The sequence below is a fragment of the Petromyzon marinus genome, unplaced genomic scaffold (genome assembly GCF_048934315.1).
Source record: "Petromyzon marinus isolate PM22_M1 ecotype Great Lakes invasive population unplaced genomic scaffold, UKy_Petmar_22M1.pri1.0 PM_Scaffold_228, whole genome shotgun sequence".
Classification (NCBI taxonomy): domain Eukaryota; kingdom Metazoa; phylum Chordata; class Hyperoartia; order Petromyzontiformes; family Petromyzontidae; genus Petromyzon; species Petromyzon marinus.
In genome coordinates, this window is record NW_027423200.1 from 64,289 (window position 1) to 79,652 (window position 15,364).

The following is a 15,364-nucleotide window of genomic DNA, read 5'->3' on the forward strand; positions in this document are numbered from 1 at the left end:
CCCCATAGACTTCAATGTTAAAGTCTCCCATAGACTTCAATGTTAAAGTCTCCCCATAGACTTCAATGTTAAAGGCTCCCCATAGACTTCAATGTTAAAGTCTCCCATAGACTTCAATGTTAAAGGCTCCCCATTGACTTCAATGTTAAAGGCTCCCATAGACTTCAATGTTAAAGGCTCCCCATAGACTTCAATGTTAAAGGCTTCCCATAGACTTCAATGTTAAAGTCTCCCATAGACTTCAATGTTAAAGTCTCCCATAGACTTCAATATTAAAGTCTCCCCATAGACTTCAATGTTAAAGTCTCCCCATAGACTTCAATGTTAAAGTCTCCCATAGAATCCAATGTTAAAGTCTCCCCATAGACTTCAATGTTAAAGTCTCCCATAGACTTCAATATTAAAGTCTCCCCATAGACTTCAATGTTAAAGTCTCCCCATAGACTTCAATGTTAAAGTCTCCCATAGACTTCAATGTTAAAGGCTCCCCATAGACTTCAATGTTAAAGGCTCCCATAGACTTCAATGTTAAAGTCTCCCATAGACTTCAGTGTTAAAGTCTCCCCATAGACTTCAACGTTAAAGTCTCCCCATAGACTTCAATGTTAAAGTCTCCCATAGACTTCAATATTAAAGTCTCCCCATAGACTTCAATGTTAAAGTCTCCCCATAGACTTCAATGTTAAAGTCTCCCATAGACTTCAATGTTAAAGGCTCCCCATATACTTCAATGTTAAAGGCTCCCATAGACTTCAATGTTAAAGGCTCCCCATAGACTTCAATGTTAAAGGCTTCCCATAGACTTCAATGTTAAAGTCTCCCATAGACTTCAATGTTAAAGTCTCCCATAGACTTCAATATTAAAGTCTCCCCATAGACTTCAATGTTAAAGTCTCCCCATAGACTTCAATGTTAAAGTCTCCCATAGAATCCAATGTTAAAGTCTCCCCATAGACTTCAATGTTAAAGTCTCCCATAGACTTCAATATTAAAGTCTCCCCATAGACTTCAATGTTAAAGTCTCCCCATAGACTTCAATGTTAAAGTCTCCCATAGACTTCAATGTTAAAGGCTCCCCATATACTTCAATGTTAAAGGCTCCCATAGACTTCAATGTTAAAGTCTCCCATAGACTTCAAAATTAAAGGCTCCCATAGCCTTCAATGTTAAAGTCCCCCCATAGACTTCAATGTTAAAGTCTCCCCATAGACTTCAACGTTAAATCGTCCCCATAGACTTCAACGTTAAATCCCCCCCCATAGACTTCAACGTTAAAAAGCTTCCTCCACGTGCGTCGACGCGGTGACGTCACCGGGCGTATTTTATCGACGCGGCGACGTCACCGCGCACGTATTTGATAAAACGCGGTGACGTCACCGCGCTAGCGCAGTATCCCGGATGTTGTTGTTGTAATCTGTCTGACGTGGGAGAGTTAAAATCGTTCACCTCGCTGACGGACGCTCATCAAGGGAGTTTGTTGTTGTTGTTTGTTGTTGTCCTAAGGGGGCGACGAGCGATTAAAACAACAACAACAACACCAACTCTGGCGACGATGCCTCTGCCCGTGCAAGTGTTCAACTTTCAGGTTAGACGGAGCACCGCGCCTCGAAGCCTGCGGCGCTAGGCCGCACTCTGCTCAGAGACACTCACACACACAGAGTGTCTGTCACAGAGTGTCTGTGTGTGTGTCTGTGTGTTGTGTCTCTGTGTTGTGTGTCTGTGTGTGTGTCTCTGTGTGTCTGTGTGTGTGTCTGTGTGTCTGTGTGTGTGTCTCTGTGTATGTGTCTGTGTGTGGCTCTGTGTATGTGTGTGTGTCTCTGTGTATGTGTGTGTGTGTCTGTGTGTGTCTCTGTGTATGTGTGTGTGTCTCTGTGTGTGTGTGTCTGTGTGTGTGTCTGTGTGTGTCTGTGTGTCTCTATGTGTGTGTGTCTGTGTGTGTCTGTGTGTGTCGGTGTGTGTGTCTCTGTGTATGTGTGTGTGTCTCTGTGTATGTGTGTATGTGTGTGTGTCTGTGTGTGTGTCTCTGTGTATGTGTGTGTGTGTGTCTCTGTGTATGTGTGTGTCTGTGTGTGTCTGTGTGTGTCTGTGTGTATGTATGTGTCTGTGTGTGTGTCTGTGTGTGTCTGTGTCTCTGTATGTGTGGGTGTCTGTGTGTGGGTGTGTGTGTGTGTCTGTGTGTGGTGGGTGTGTGTGTGTGTCTGTGTGTGTGTGGGGTGTCTATGTCTGTGTGTGTGTGGTGTGTCTGTGTGTGTGTGGTGTTTGTGTGTGTGTGGTGTTTGTGTGTGTGTGTCTGTGTGTGAGTGTGGGGGTGGTGTCTGTGCGTGTCTGTGTGTGTCTCTGTGTGTGTGGGTGTGTGGGTGTCTGTGTGTGTGTCTGTGTGTGTGTGTCTGTGTGCGTGTGTCTGTGGGTGCCTGTGTGTGTGTCTGTGTGTGGGTGTGTGTGTGTGTGGGGGTGTCTGTGTGTGTGTTAGTGTCTGTGTGTGTGGGTATCTGTGTGGGTGTCTGTGTGTGTGTCTGTGTGGGTGTCTGTGTGTGTGTCTGTGTGGGTGTCTGTGGGTGTGTGTGTGTTTCTGTGTGTGTGTCTACGAGTGTCTGTGTGAATGTCTGTAAGTCTCTGTGTAGGTAGCGGCCTAGCCGCAGGCTTCGAAGCCTGCACTAGGCCGCACTCGGCTCATCCGCAGTGTGTGTGAGCATTTATGTGGGTGTCTGTGTGAGTGTCTATGAGTGTCGGGGTGTCTGTGGGTGTCTACGAGTGTCTATGTGAGTGTCTACGAGTGTCTGTGTGAGTGTCTATGTGGGTCTCTGTGTGAGTGTCTACGAGTGTCTGTGTGAGTGTCTATGTGGGTCTCTGTGTGGGTGTGTGTGGGTGTCTGTGTGAGTGTCTATGAGTGTCGGGGTGTCTGTGGGTGTCTACGAGTGTCTGTGTGAGTGTCTATGTGGGTCTCTGTGTGGGTGTCTGTGGGTGTCTGTGTGTGTGTCTGTGTGGGTGTCTGTGGGTGTGTGGGTGTCTGTGTGAGTGTCTATGAGTGTCGGGGTGTCTGTGGGTGTCTACGAGTGTCTGTGTGAGTGTCTATGTGGGTCTCTGTGTGGGTGTCTGTGGGTGTCTGTGTGTGTGTCTGTGTGGGTGTCTGTGGGTGTGTGGGTGTCTGTGTGAGTGTCTATGAGTGTCGGGGTGTCTGTGGGTGTCTACGAGTGTCTGTGTGAGTGTCTATGTGGGTCTCTGTGTGGGTGTCTGTGGGTGTCTGTGTGTGTGTCTGTGTGGGTGTCTGTGGGTGTGTGGGTGTCTGTGTGAGTGTCTATGAGTGTCGGGGTGTCTGTGGGTGTCTACGAGTGTCTGTGTGAGTGTCTATGTGGGTCTCTGTGTGGGTGTCTGTGTGTGTGTCTGTGTGGGTGTCTGTGGGTGTGTGGGTGTCTGTGTGAGTGTCTATGAGTGTCGGGGTGTCTGTGGGTGTCTACGAGTGTCTGTGTGAGTGTCTATGTGGGTCTCTGTGGGTGTCTGTGTGTGTGTCTGTGTGTGTGTCTGTGTGGGTGTCTGTGGGTGTGTGGGTGTCTGTGTGAGTGTCTATGAGTGTCGGGGTGTCTGTGGGTGCCTACGAGTGTCTGTGTGAGTGTCTATGTGGGTCTCTGTGTGGGTGTCTGTGGGTGTCTGTGTGTGTGTCTGTGTGGGTGTCTGTGGGTGTGTGGGTGTCTGTGTGAGTGTCTATTAGTGTCGGGTTGTCTGTGGGTGTCTACGAGTGTCTGTGTGAGTGTCTATGTGGGTCTCTGTGTGAGTGTCTGTGTGAGTGTCTATGTGGGTGTCTGTGGGTCTCTGTGTGGGTGTCTGTGGGTCTCTGTGTGAGTGTCTGTGTGGGTGTCTGTCGGTATCTGTGAGTGTCTATGGGTCTCTGTGTGAGTGTCTAGGTGGGTGTCTGTGTGAATGTCTGTGTGGGTGTCTGTGGGTCTCTGTGTGAGTGTCTGTGGGTCTCTGTGTGAGTGTCTGTGTGGGTGTCTGTCGGTATCTGTGAGTGTCTATGGGTCTCTGTGTGAGTGTCTGTGGGTCTCTGTGTGAGTGTCTGTGTGGGTGTCTGTGGGTCTCTGTGTGAGTGTCTGTGTGGGTGTCTGTGGGTGTCTGTGTGAGTGTCTAGGTGGTTCTCTGTGTGAGTGTCTGTGTGGGTCTCTGTGTGGGTGTCTGTGGGTATCTGTGTGAGTGTCTATGTGGGTGTCTGTGGTTCTCTGTGTGAATGTGTATATGTGGGTGTCTGTGGGTCTCTGTGTGAGTGTCTATGTGGGTGTCTGTGGGTATCTGTGTGAGTGTCTATGGGTCTCTGTGTGAGTGTCTAGGTGGGTGTCTATGGTTCTCTGTGTGAATGTCTATGTGGGTGTCTGTGGGTCTCTGTGTAAGTGTCTATGTGGGTGTCTATGGTTCTCTGTGTGAGTGTATATGTGAGTGTCTGTGGGTCTCTGTGTCAGTGTCTATGTGGGTGTCTCTGGGTCGCTGTGTGAGTGTCTATGTGGGTGTCTGTGGGTCTCTGTGTGTGTCTAGGTGAGTGTCTGTGGGTCTCTGTGTGAGTGTCTATGTGGGTGTCTATGTGGGTGTCTGTGGGTCTCTCTGTGTGGGTGTCTGTGTGGGTGTCTTTGGGTATCTGTGTGAGTGTCTGTGGGTCTCTGTGTGAGTGTCTATGTGGGTGTCTGTGGGTCTCTGTGTGTGTCTATGTGAGTGTCTATGGCTGTCTGTGTGAGTGTCTATGTGAGTGTCTATGGGTGTCTGTGGGTCTCTGTTTGAGTGTCTCTGTGGGTGTCTGTGGGTCTCTGTATGAGTGTCTATGTTGGTGTCTGTGTGGGTGTCTGTGGGTCTCTGTGTGAGTGTCTGTGTGGGTGCCTGTGGGTCTCTGTATGAGTGTCTATGTGGGTGTCTGTGGGTCTCTGTGTGAGTGTCTATGTGGGTGTGTGTGGGTCTCTGTGTGAGTGTCTGTGTGGGTGTCTGTGGGTCTCTGTGTGGGTGTCTCTGAGAGTCTTTGGGTGTCTGTGGGTCTCTGTATGAGTGTCTATGTTGGTGTCTGTGGGTCTCTGTGTGAGTGTCTGTGTGGGTGTCTGTGGGTCTCTTGTGTGGGTATCTGTGGGTGTCTACGAGTGTCTGGGTGGGTGTCTCTGGCTGTCTGTGGCTCTCTATGTGGGTATCTCTGGGTGTCTGTGGTCTCTTTATGGGTGTCTGCGGGTCTCTGTGTGGGTGTCTATGAGTCTCTGTGTGAGTGTCTAGGTGGGTGTCTGTGTGAATGTCTGTGCGAGTGTCTGTGGGTCTCTGTGTGAGTGTCTGTCGGTATCTGTGAGTGTCTATGGGTCTCTGTGTGGGTGTCTGTGGGTCTCTGTGTGAGTGTCTGTGTGAGTGTCTGTGGGTCTCTGTGTGAGTGTCTGTGTGGGTGCCTGTGGGTATCTGTGTGAGTGTCTGTGTGGGTGCCTGTGGGTCTCTGTGTGAGTGTCTGTGTGGGTGCCTGTGGGTCTCTGTGTGAGTGTCTGTGTGGGTGTCTGTGGGTCTCTATGTGGGTGTCTCTGAGAGTCTTTGGGTGTCTGTAGGTCTCTTGTGTGGGTATCTGTGGGTGTCTACGAGTGTCTGGGTGGGTGTCTATGGCTGTCTGTGGCTCTCTATGTGGGTATCTCTGGGTGTCTGTGGTCTCTTTATGGGTGTCTGCGGGTCTCTGTGTGGGTGTCTGTGAGTCTCTGTGCGTGTCTGAGTGTCTGTGTGTCTATGTGGGTGTCTGCGGGTCTCTGTGTGGGTGTCTGTGAGTCTCTGTGAGTGTCTGGGTGTCTGTAGGTCTCTGTGTGAGTGTCTGTGGCTGTCTGTGTGGGTGTCTGTGGGTGTCTGTGAGTCTCTGTGAGTGTCTGAGTGTTTGTAGGTCTCTGTGTGAGTGTCTATGGCTGTCTGTGTGGGTGTCTGTGGGTCTCTGTGTGAGTGTCTGTGAGTCTCTGTGAGTGTCTTGGTATCTGTGGGTCTCTATGTGAGTGTCTGTGGGTGTCTGGATCTTTGTGTGAGTGTCTGTGGGTCTCTGTGGGTGTCTGTGGGTCTCTGTATGAGTGTCTGTGGGTGTCTGTGTGAATGTCTGTGTGAGTGTCTGGTTCTGCGTGAGTGAGTGTCTGTGTGGGAGACTAAATGAGTGAGTGGAGGGGTGAGTGTGTGGGTGAGTGAGTGGAGGAGTGAGTCGGTGAATGAGTGTATGGGTGAGTGGGTGAGTGAGTGTCTGTACGGGTGAGTGAGTGGAGGGGTGAGTGAGTGGGTGAGTGAGTGTATGGGTGAGTGAGTGGAGAGAAGAGTGAGTGCGTGAGTGAATTTCTTTACGGGTGGGTGAGTGGAGGTGTGAGTGAGCGGGTGAGTGGAGGGGTGAGGGAGTGAGTGGGTGGGTGAGTGAGGGGAGGGGTGAGTGAGTGGATGAGTGAGTCTCTGTATGGGTGAGTGAGTGGAGGAGTGAGTGAGTGGGTGAGTGAGTGGGTGAATGAGTGTATGGGTGAGTGAGTGTATGGGTGAGTGGAGGGGTGAGTGTATGGGTGAGTAGGTGAGTGAGTGTCTGTACGGGTGAGTGAGTGGAGGAGTGAGTCTCTGTAGTGGGTGAGTGAGTGGAGGGGTGAGTGAGTGGAGGGGTGAGTGAGTGGAGGGGTGAGTGAGTGGAGGGGTGAGTGAGTGGAGGGGTGAGTGAGTGGAGGGGTGAGTGAGTGGGTGAGTGAGTGTATGGGTGAGTGAGTGGAGAGATGAGTGAGTGCGTGAGTGAATTTCTTTACGGGTGGGTGAGTGGAGGTGTGAGTGAGCGGGTGAGTGGAGGGGTGAGGGAGTGAGTGAGTGGGTGGGTGAGTGAGGGGAGGGGTGAGTGAGTGGATGAGTGAGTCTCTGTATGGGTGAGTGAGTGGAGGAGTGAGTGGGTGAGTGAGTGGGTGAGTGAGTGGGTGAGTGAGTGGGTGAATGAGTGTATGGGTGAGTGGAGGGGTGAGTGTATGGGTGAGTAGGTGAGTGAGTGTCTGTACGGGTGAGTGAGTGGAGGAGTGAGTCTCTGTAGTGGGTGAGTGAGTGGAGGGGTGAGTGAGTGGAGGGGTGAGTGAGTGGAGGGGTGAGTGAGTGGAGGGGTGAGTGAGTGGAGGGGTGAGTGAGTGGAGGGGTGAGTGAGTGTCTGTACGGGTGAGTGAGTGGGTGAGTGAGTGTCTGTACGGGTGAGTGAGTGGGTGAGTGAGTGTTTGGTTGAGTGGGTGAGTGAGTGGAGGGGTGAGTGAGTGGAGGGGTGAGTGAGTGGAGGGGTGAGTGAGTGGAGGGGTGAGTGAGTGGAGGGGCGAGTGAGTGGAGGGGTGAGTGAGTGGAGGGGTGAGTGAGTGGAGGGGTGAGTGAGTGGAGGGGTGAGTGGAGGGGTGAGTGAGTGGAAGGGTGAGCGAGTGAGTGAGTGTCTGTACGGGTGAGTGAGTGGAGGGGTGAGTAAGTCGGTGAGTGTCTGTTCGGGTGAGTGAGTGGAGGGTTGAGTGAGTGGGTGAGTAAGTGTATGGGTGAGTGAGTGTATGGGTGAGTGAGTGGGTGAGTGAGTGGGTGAGTGAGTGTATGGGTGAGTGAGTGAGTGTATGGGTGAGTGAGTGAGTGTCTGTACGGGTGAGTAAGTGGAGGGGTGAGAGAGTGGGTGAGTAAGTGGAGGGGTGAGTGAGTGTATGGGTGAGTGAGTGGGTGAGTGAGTGTATTGGTAAGTGAATGGAGGGGTGATTGAGTGGGTGAGTGAGTGGAGGGGTGAGTGAGTGGGTGAGTGTATGGGCGAGTGGGTAAGTGAGTGGAGGGGTGAGTGGAGGGGTGAGTGAGTGAGTGGGTGAGTGAGTGGAGGGGTGAGTGAGTGGGTGAGTGAGTGAGTGAGTGGAGGGGTGAGTGAGTGGGTGAGTGAGTGGGTGAGTGAGTGAGTGGGTGAGTGAGTGAGTGGAGGGGTGAGTGAGTGGGTGAGTGAGTGGGTGAGTGAGTGAGTGGGTGAGTGAGTGAGTGGAGGGGTGAGTGAGTGGGTGAGTGAGTGGGTGAGTGAGTGGGTGGGTGAGTGAGTGAGTGGAGGGGTGAGTGAGTGGGTGAGTGAGTGAGTGGGTGAGTGAGTGAGTGAGTGGAGGGGTGAGTGAGTGGGTGAGTGAGTGAGTGGGTGAGTGAGTGAGTGGAGGGGTGAGTGAGTGGGTGAGTGAGTGGGTGAGTGGGTGGGTGAGTGAGTGGGTGAGTGAGTGGGTGAGTGGGTGGGTGAGTGAGTGAGTGGAGGGGTGAGTGAGTGAGTGGGTGGGTGAGTGAGTGGAGGGGTGAGTGAGTGGGTGAGTGAGTGGGTGAGTGAGTGAGTGGGTGAGTGAGTGAGTGGAGGGGTGAGTGAGTGGGTGAGTGGGTGGGTGAGTGAGTGGAGGCGTGAGTGAGTGGGTGAGTGAGTGAGTGGGTGAGTGAGTGAGTGGAGGGGTGAGTGAGTGGGTGAGTGAGTGAGTGGAGGGGTGAGTGAGTGAGTGGGTGAGTGGAGGGGTGAGTGAGTGAGTGAGTGGGTGAGTGGAGGGGTGAGTGAGTGGGTGAGTGAGTGGGTGAGTGAGTGGGTGGGTGAGTGAGTGAGTGGAGGGGTGAGTGGGTGAGTGAGTGGGTGAGTGAGTGAGTGGGTGAGTGAGTGGGTGAGTGAGTGAGTGGGTGAGTGAGTGAGTGGGTGGGTGTGTGGGTGGGTGAGTGAGTGGGTGAGTGGGTGAGTGAGTGAGTGGGTGAGTGAGTGGGTGAGTGAGTGAGTGGGTGAGTGAGTGAGTGGAGGGGTGAGTGAGTGGGTGAGTGAGTGGGTGAGTGAGTGGGTGAGTGAGTGAGTGAGTGGAGGGGTGAGTGAGTGGGTGAGTGAGTGAGTGGGTGAGTGAGTGGGTGAGTGAGTGAGTGGGTGAGTGAGTGGGTGAGTGAGTGGGTGAGTGAGTGGGTGAGTGAGTGGGTGAGTGAGTGAGTGAGTGGAGGGGTGAGTGAGTGGGTGAGTGAGTGAGTGGAGGGGTGAGTGAGTGAGTGAGTGGGTGAGTGAGTGGGTGAGTGAGTGAGTGGGTGAGTGAGTGAGTGAGTGGGTGAGTGAGTGGGTGAGTGAGTGTATGGTTGAGTGAGTGAGTGTATGGGTGAGGGAGTGAGTGTCTGTACGGGTGAGTAAGTGGAGGGGTGAGTGAGTGGGTGAGTAAGTGGAGGGGTGAGTGTGTGTCTGGGTGTGTGTGGGTGTGTGTCTGTGTGTGTGTGGGGGTGTCTATGTGTGTGTTAGTGTCTGTGTGTGTGGGTATCTGTGTGGGTGTCTGTGTGGGTGTCTGTGTGTGTGTCTGTGTGGGTGTCTGTGGGTGTGTGTGTGTCTGTGTGTGTGTCTATGAGTGTCGGGGTGTCTGTGGGTGTCTACGAGTGTCTGTGTGAATGTCTATGTGGGTCTCTGTGTGGGTGTCTGTGTGTGTGTCTGTGTGTGTGTCTGTGGGTGTGTGGGTGTCTGTGTGAGTGTCTATGAGTGTCGGGGTGTCTGTGGGTGTCTACGAGTGTCTGTGTGAGTGTCTATGTGGGTCTCTGTGTGTGTGTCTGTGTGGGTGTCTGTGGGTGTGTGGGTGTCTGTGTGAGTGTCTATGAGTGTCGGGGTGTCTGTGGGTGTCTACGAGTGTCTGTGTGAGTGTCTATGTGGGTCTCTGTGGGTGTCTGTGTGTGTGTCTGTGTGTGTGTCTGTGTGGGTGTCTGTGGGTGTGTGGGTGTCTGTGTGAGTGTCTATGAGTGTCGGGGTGTCTGTGGGTGCCTACGAGTGTCTGTGTGAGTGTCTATGTGGGTCTCTGTGTGGGTGTCTGTGGGTGTCTGTGTGTGTGTCTGTGTGGGTGTCTGTGGGTGTGTGGGTGTCTGTGTGAGTGTCTATTAGTGTCGGGTTGTCTGTGGGTGTCTACGAGTGTCTGTGTGAGTGTCTATGTGGGTCTCTGTGTGAGTGTCTGTGTGGGTGTCTGTCGGTATCTGTGAGTGTCTATGGGTCTCTGTGTGAGTGTCTAGGTGGGTGTCTGTGTGAATGTCTGTGTGGGTGTCTGTGGGTCTCTGTGTGAGTGTCTGTGGGTCTCTGTGTGAGTGTCTGTGTGGGTGTCTGTCGGTATCTGTGAGTGTCTATGGGTCTCTGTGTGAGTGTCTGTGGGTCTCTGTGTGAGTGTCTGTGTGGGTGTCTGTGGTTCTCTGTGTGAGTGTCTGTGTGGGTCTCTGTGTGGGTGTCTGTGGGTATCTGTGTGAGTGTCTAGGTGGGTGTCTGTGGTTCTCTGTGTGAATGTGTATATGTGGGTGTCTCTGGGTATCTGTGTGAGTGTCTATGGGTCTCTGTGTGAGTGTCTATGTGGGTGTCTATGGTTCTCTGTGTGAGTGTATATGTGAGTGTCTGTGGGTCTCTGTGTCAGTGTCTATGTGGGTGTCTCTGGGTCGCTGTGTGAGTGTCTATGTGGGTGTCTGTGGGTCTCTGTGTGTGTCTAGGTGAGTGTCTGTGGGTCTCTGTGTGAGTGTCTATGTGGGTGTCTATGTGGGTGTCTGTGGGTCTCTCTGTGTGGGTGTCTGTGTGGGTGTCTTTGGGTATCTGTGTGAGTGTCTGTGGGTCTCTGTGTGAGTGTCTATGTGGGTGTCTGTGGGTCTCTGTGTGTGTCTATGTGAGTGTCTGTGGGTCTCTCTGTGAGTGTCTATGTGAGTGTCTATGGGTGTCTGTGGGTCTCTGTATGAGTGTCTATGTTGGTGTCTGTGGGTCTCTGTGTAAGTGTCTATGGCTGTCTGTGTGAGTGTCTATGTGAGTGTCTATGGGTGTCTGTGGGTCTCTGTGTGAGTGTCTATGTGGGTGTCTGTGGGTCTCTGTATGAGTGTCTATGTTGGTGTCTGTGTGGGTGTCTGTGGGTCTCTGTGTGAGTGTCTGTGTGGGTGCCTGTGGGTCTCTGTGAGTGTCTATGTGGGTGTCTGTGTGGGTGTCTGTGGGTCTCTGTATGAGTGTCTATGTTGGTGTCTGTGGGTCTCTGTGTGAGTGTCTGTGTGGGTGTCTGTGGGTCTCTTGTGTGGGTATCTGTGGGTGTCTACGAGTGTCTGGGTGGGTGTCTCTGGCTGTCTGTGGCTCTCTATGTGGGTATCTCTGGGTGTCTGTAGTCTCTTTATGGGTGTCTGCGGGTCTCTGTGTGGGTGTCTGTGAGTCTCTGTGAGTGTCTGGGTGTCTGTAGGTCTCTGTGTGAGTGTCTATGGCTGTCTGTGTGGGTGTCTGTGGGTGTCTGTGAGTCTCTGTGAGTGTCTGGGTGTTTGTAGGTCTCTGTGTGGGTGTCTGTGGGTCTCTGTGTGGGTGTCTGTGGGTCTCTGTGAGTGTCTTGGTATCTGTGGGTCTCTGTGTCTATGTGGGTGTCTATGGCTGTCTGTGTGGGTGTCTGTGGGTCTCTGTGAGTGTCTTGGTATCTGTGGGTCTCTGTGTGTCTATGTGGGTGTCTGCGTGTCTCTGTGTGAGTGACTTTGTGGGTGTCTGTGGGTCTCTGTGTGGGTGTCTGTGGGTCTCTGTGTGGGTGTCTGTGGGTCTCTGTGTGAGTGTCTATGTGGGTCTCTGTGTGGGTGTCTGTGGGTCTCTGTGTGAGTGTCTATGTGGGTGTCTGTGGGTCTCTGTGTGAGTGTCTGTGTGGGTCTCTGTGGGTATCTGTGAGTGTCTATGGGTCTCTGTGTGAGTGTCTAGGTGGGTGTCTATGGTTCTCTGTGTGAATGTGTATATGTGGGTGTCTGTGGGTCTCTGTGTGAGTGGGGAGCGGTAGTGTAGCGGTTAGCGCTGCGCTATGAACCTGGCGACCCGGGTTCGATTCCCGCTCACGGCCAACACCAGTGACGATTATCTGAACCGGTCCCGGGCCTCCCCTAGACCGACTCGGCCTCAAATGAGTACCTGATGCGGTGGATACAAACATCGCCACTGGGGAGACAAAGGCGGTCGGGCGTGGTGCTGGCCACCCACCCCCTCGTGTACCGTTCCGGCCTTCATAGGTGCTCGCTAACAGCACTTGCCCCTACAGTCTGTTAAGGCTATACGGGGGATCTTTGTTTCGTCTGTGGGTCTCTGTGTGGGTGTCTATGTGGGTTTCTGTGTGGGTGTCTATGTGGGTGTCTATGTGGGTGTCTGCGGGTCGCTGTGTAGGTGTCTGTGAGTCTCTGTGAGTGTCTGGGTGTCTGTAGGTCTCTGTGTGAGTGTCTATGGCTGTCTGTGTGGGTGTCTGTGGGTCTTTGTGTGAGTGTAGGTCTTTGTGTGCGTGTCTGTGGGTCTCTGTGTGAGTGTCTATGGGTGTCTGTGAGTCTCTGTGAGTGTCTGGGTGTTTGTAGGTCTCTGTGTGAGTGTCTATGGGTCTCTGTGTGGGTGTCTGTGGGTCTCTGTGTGAGTGCCTGTGGGTCTCTGTGAGTGTCTTGGTATCTGTGGGTCTCTATGTGAGTGTCTGTGGGTGTCTGGATCTTTGTGTGAGTGTCTGTGGGTCTCTGTGGGTGTATGTGGGTCTCTGTATGAGTGTCTGTGGGTGTCTGTGTGAATGTCTGTGTGAGTGTCTGGTTCCGCGTGAGTGTCTGTGTGGGAGACTAAATGAGTGAGTGGAGGGGTGAGTGTGTGGGTGAGTGAGTGGAGGAGTGAGTCGGTGAATGAGTGTATGGGTGAGTGGATGAGTGAGTGGAGGGGTGAGTGTATGGGTGAGTGGGTGAGTGAGTGTCTGTACGGGTGAGTGAGTGGAGGGGTGAGTGAGTGGAGAGATGAGTGAGTGGGTGAGTGAATTTCTTTACGGGTGGGTGAGTGGAGGTGTGAGTGAGCGGGTGAGTGGAGGGGTGAGGGAGTGGGTGAGTGAGTGGGTGGGTGAATGAGGGGAGGGGTGAGTGAGTGGATGAGTGAGTCTCTGTATGGGTGAGTGAGTGGAGGAGTGAGTGGGTGAGTGAGTGGGTGAGTGAGTGGGTGAATGAGTGTATGGGTGAGTGAGTGTATGGGTGAGTGGAGGGGTGAGTGTATGGGTGAGTGGGTGAGTGAGTGTCTGTACGGGTGAGTGAGTGGGTGAGTGAGTGTTTGGTTGAGTGGGTGAGTGAGTGGAGGGGTGAGTGAGTGGAGGGGTGAGTGAGTGGAGGGGTGAGTGAGTGGAGGGGTGAGTGAGTGGAGGGGTGAGTGAGTGGAGGGGTGAGTGAGTGGAGGGGTGAGTGAGTGGAGGGGTGAGTGAGTGGAGGGGTGAGTGAGTGGGTGAGTGAGTGGGTGAGTGGAGGGGTGAGTGAGTGGGTGAGTGAGTGGGTGAGTGAGTGAGTGAGTGGGTGAGTGAGTGAGTGGGTGAGTGAGTGAGTGGGTGAGTGAGTGGGTGAGTGGGTGAGTGAGTGGGTGGATGGGTGAGTGGGTGGGTGGGTGGGTGAGTGGGTGAGTGGGTGGGTGAGTGGGTGAGTGGGTGGGTGAGTGGGTGGGTGGGTGAGTGGGTGGGTGAGTGGGTGAGTGAGTGGGTGGGTGAGTGGGTGGGTGAGTGAGTGGGTGGGTGCGTGCGTGAGTGGGTGAGTGGGTGAGTGAGTGGGTGAGTGAGTGGGTGAGTGAGTGGGTGAGTGAGTGAGTGAGTGGGTGAGTGAGTGGGTGGGTGAGTGAGTGGGTGGGTGCGTGAGTGGGTGAGTGAGTGGGTGAGTGGGTGAGTGAGTGGGTGAGTGAGTGGGTGAGTGAGTGGGTGAGTGAGTGAGTGGGTGAGTGAGTGGGTGAGTGAGTGAGTGGGTGAGTGAGTGGGTGGGTGAGTGAGTGGGTGAGTGAGTGAGTGGGTGAGTGAGTGGGTGGGTGAGTGAGTGGAGGGGTGAGTGAGTGAGTGGAGGGGTGAGTGAGTGAGTGAGTGGGTGAGTGAGTGGGTGAGTGAGTGGGTGAGTGAGTGAGTGGGTGAGTGAGTGAGTGAGTGGGTGAGTGAGTGAGTGGGTGAGTGGGTGAGTGGAGGGGTGAGTGAGTGGGTGAGTGGAGGGGTGAGTGAGTGGGTGAGTGGAGGGGTGAGTGTTCTGGTGGTTAAACCGGTTCTGTGTAGTGGGGTGCGATTCTCTTGTTGACTGTAAACACGCTGATTGTATATACACACACACAGATATTATATACACAACACAACCACACACACACATACACACACACATACACACACATACACACATATACACACACCCAGACACACACACACACATATATACACACACACAGACAAAAGATAAAGACAAAGATCCCCCATATAGCCTTAACAGACTGTAGGGGCAAGTGCTGTTAGCGAGCACCTATGAAGGCCGGAACGGTACACACACAGACACACACATACACACACACATACACACACACAGATATTATATACACAACACAACCACACACACACACATACACACACACACATACACACACAGATATTATATACACAACACAACCACACACACATACACACACACATACACACACACATACACACACACATATACACACACCCAGACACACACACATACACACATATACACACACACATACACACACATACACACACACAGATATTATATACACAACACAACCACACACACACACATATACACACATATACACACACCCAGACACACACACACAACCACACACACAGATATTATATACACAACACAACCACACACACACACATATACACACACACCCAGACACACACACATACACACACATACACACACAGATATTATATACACAACACAACCACACACACACACATATACACACACCCAGACACACATATACACACACCCAGACACACATACACACATATACACACACCCAGACATACACATACACACACACAGATATTATATACACAACACAACCACACACACACATACACACATATACACACACCCAGACACACACATACACACACACATACACACACACACATATACACACACCCAGACACACACATACACACACACATACACACACATACACACACACATATACACACACACCCAGACACACACAGACATATATACACAGATTATTTCCACAACACAACCACACAATCTCATATACACACACACATTTCCATTGTATACACAACAATACCACACACGTACATTTACACTCATGTACACACACTCATACACGCTGCTGTGCCAGGCTAGGTGCAGGAGGAGGTCACGGGTCAGACCCTGCAGGTGCCATGGGTTGACTGAGATCTAGCGAGTAGCAGCAGCAGTGTCTATGTACTACACACACCACACACACAGACAAAGCTACCCCCAGGTAGCCTCTAGCAGGGCTGTAGGGGCAAGTGCTGTTAGCTAGCGAGTAGCAGCAGCAGTGTCTATGTACTACACACACCACACACACAGACAAAGCTCCCCCAGGTAGCCTCTAGCAGGGCTGTAGGGGCAAGTGCTGTTAGCTAGCGAGTAGCAGCAGCAGTGTCTATGT

At 52.5% G+C, this 15,364-nt stretch overlaps 1 protein-coding gene across 2 annotated transcripts in view; it reads left to right on the top strand.

The window, feature by feature from the left end:
• The first annotated feature begins 1,365 nt into the window (after positions 1-1,365).
• The window catches only part of GPS1 (G protein pathway suppressor 1), a 79,009-nt gene continuing 65,010 nt past the window's right edge, over positions 1,366-15,364 (top strand). For both annotated transcript variants that reach the window (XM_076063878.1, XM_076063879.1), the window contains exon 1: positions 1,366-1,585. In XM_076063878.1, the coding sequence (XP_075919993.1) occupies positions 1,553-1,585 (33 nt within the window). In that variant the 5' untranslated portion in view covers positions 1,366-1,552. The remainder of the gene's footprint in view (positions 1,586-15,364) is intronic.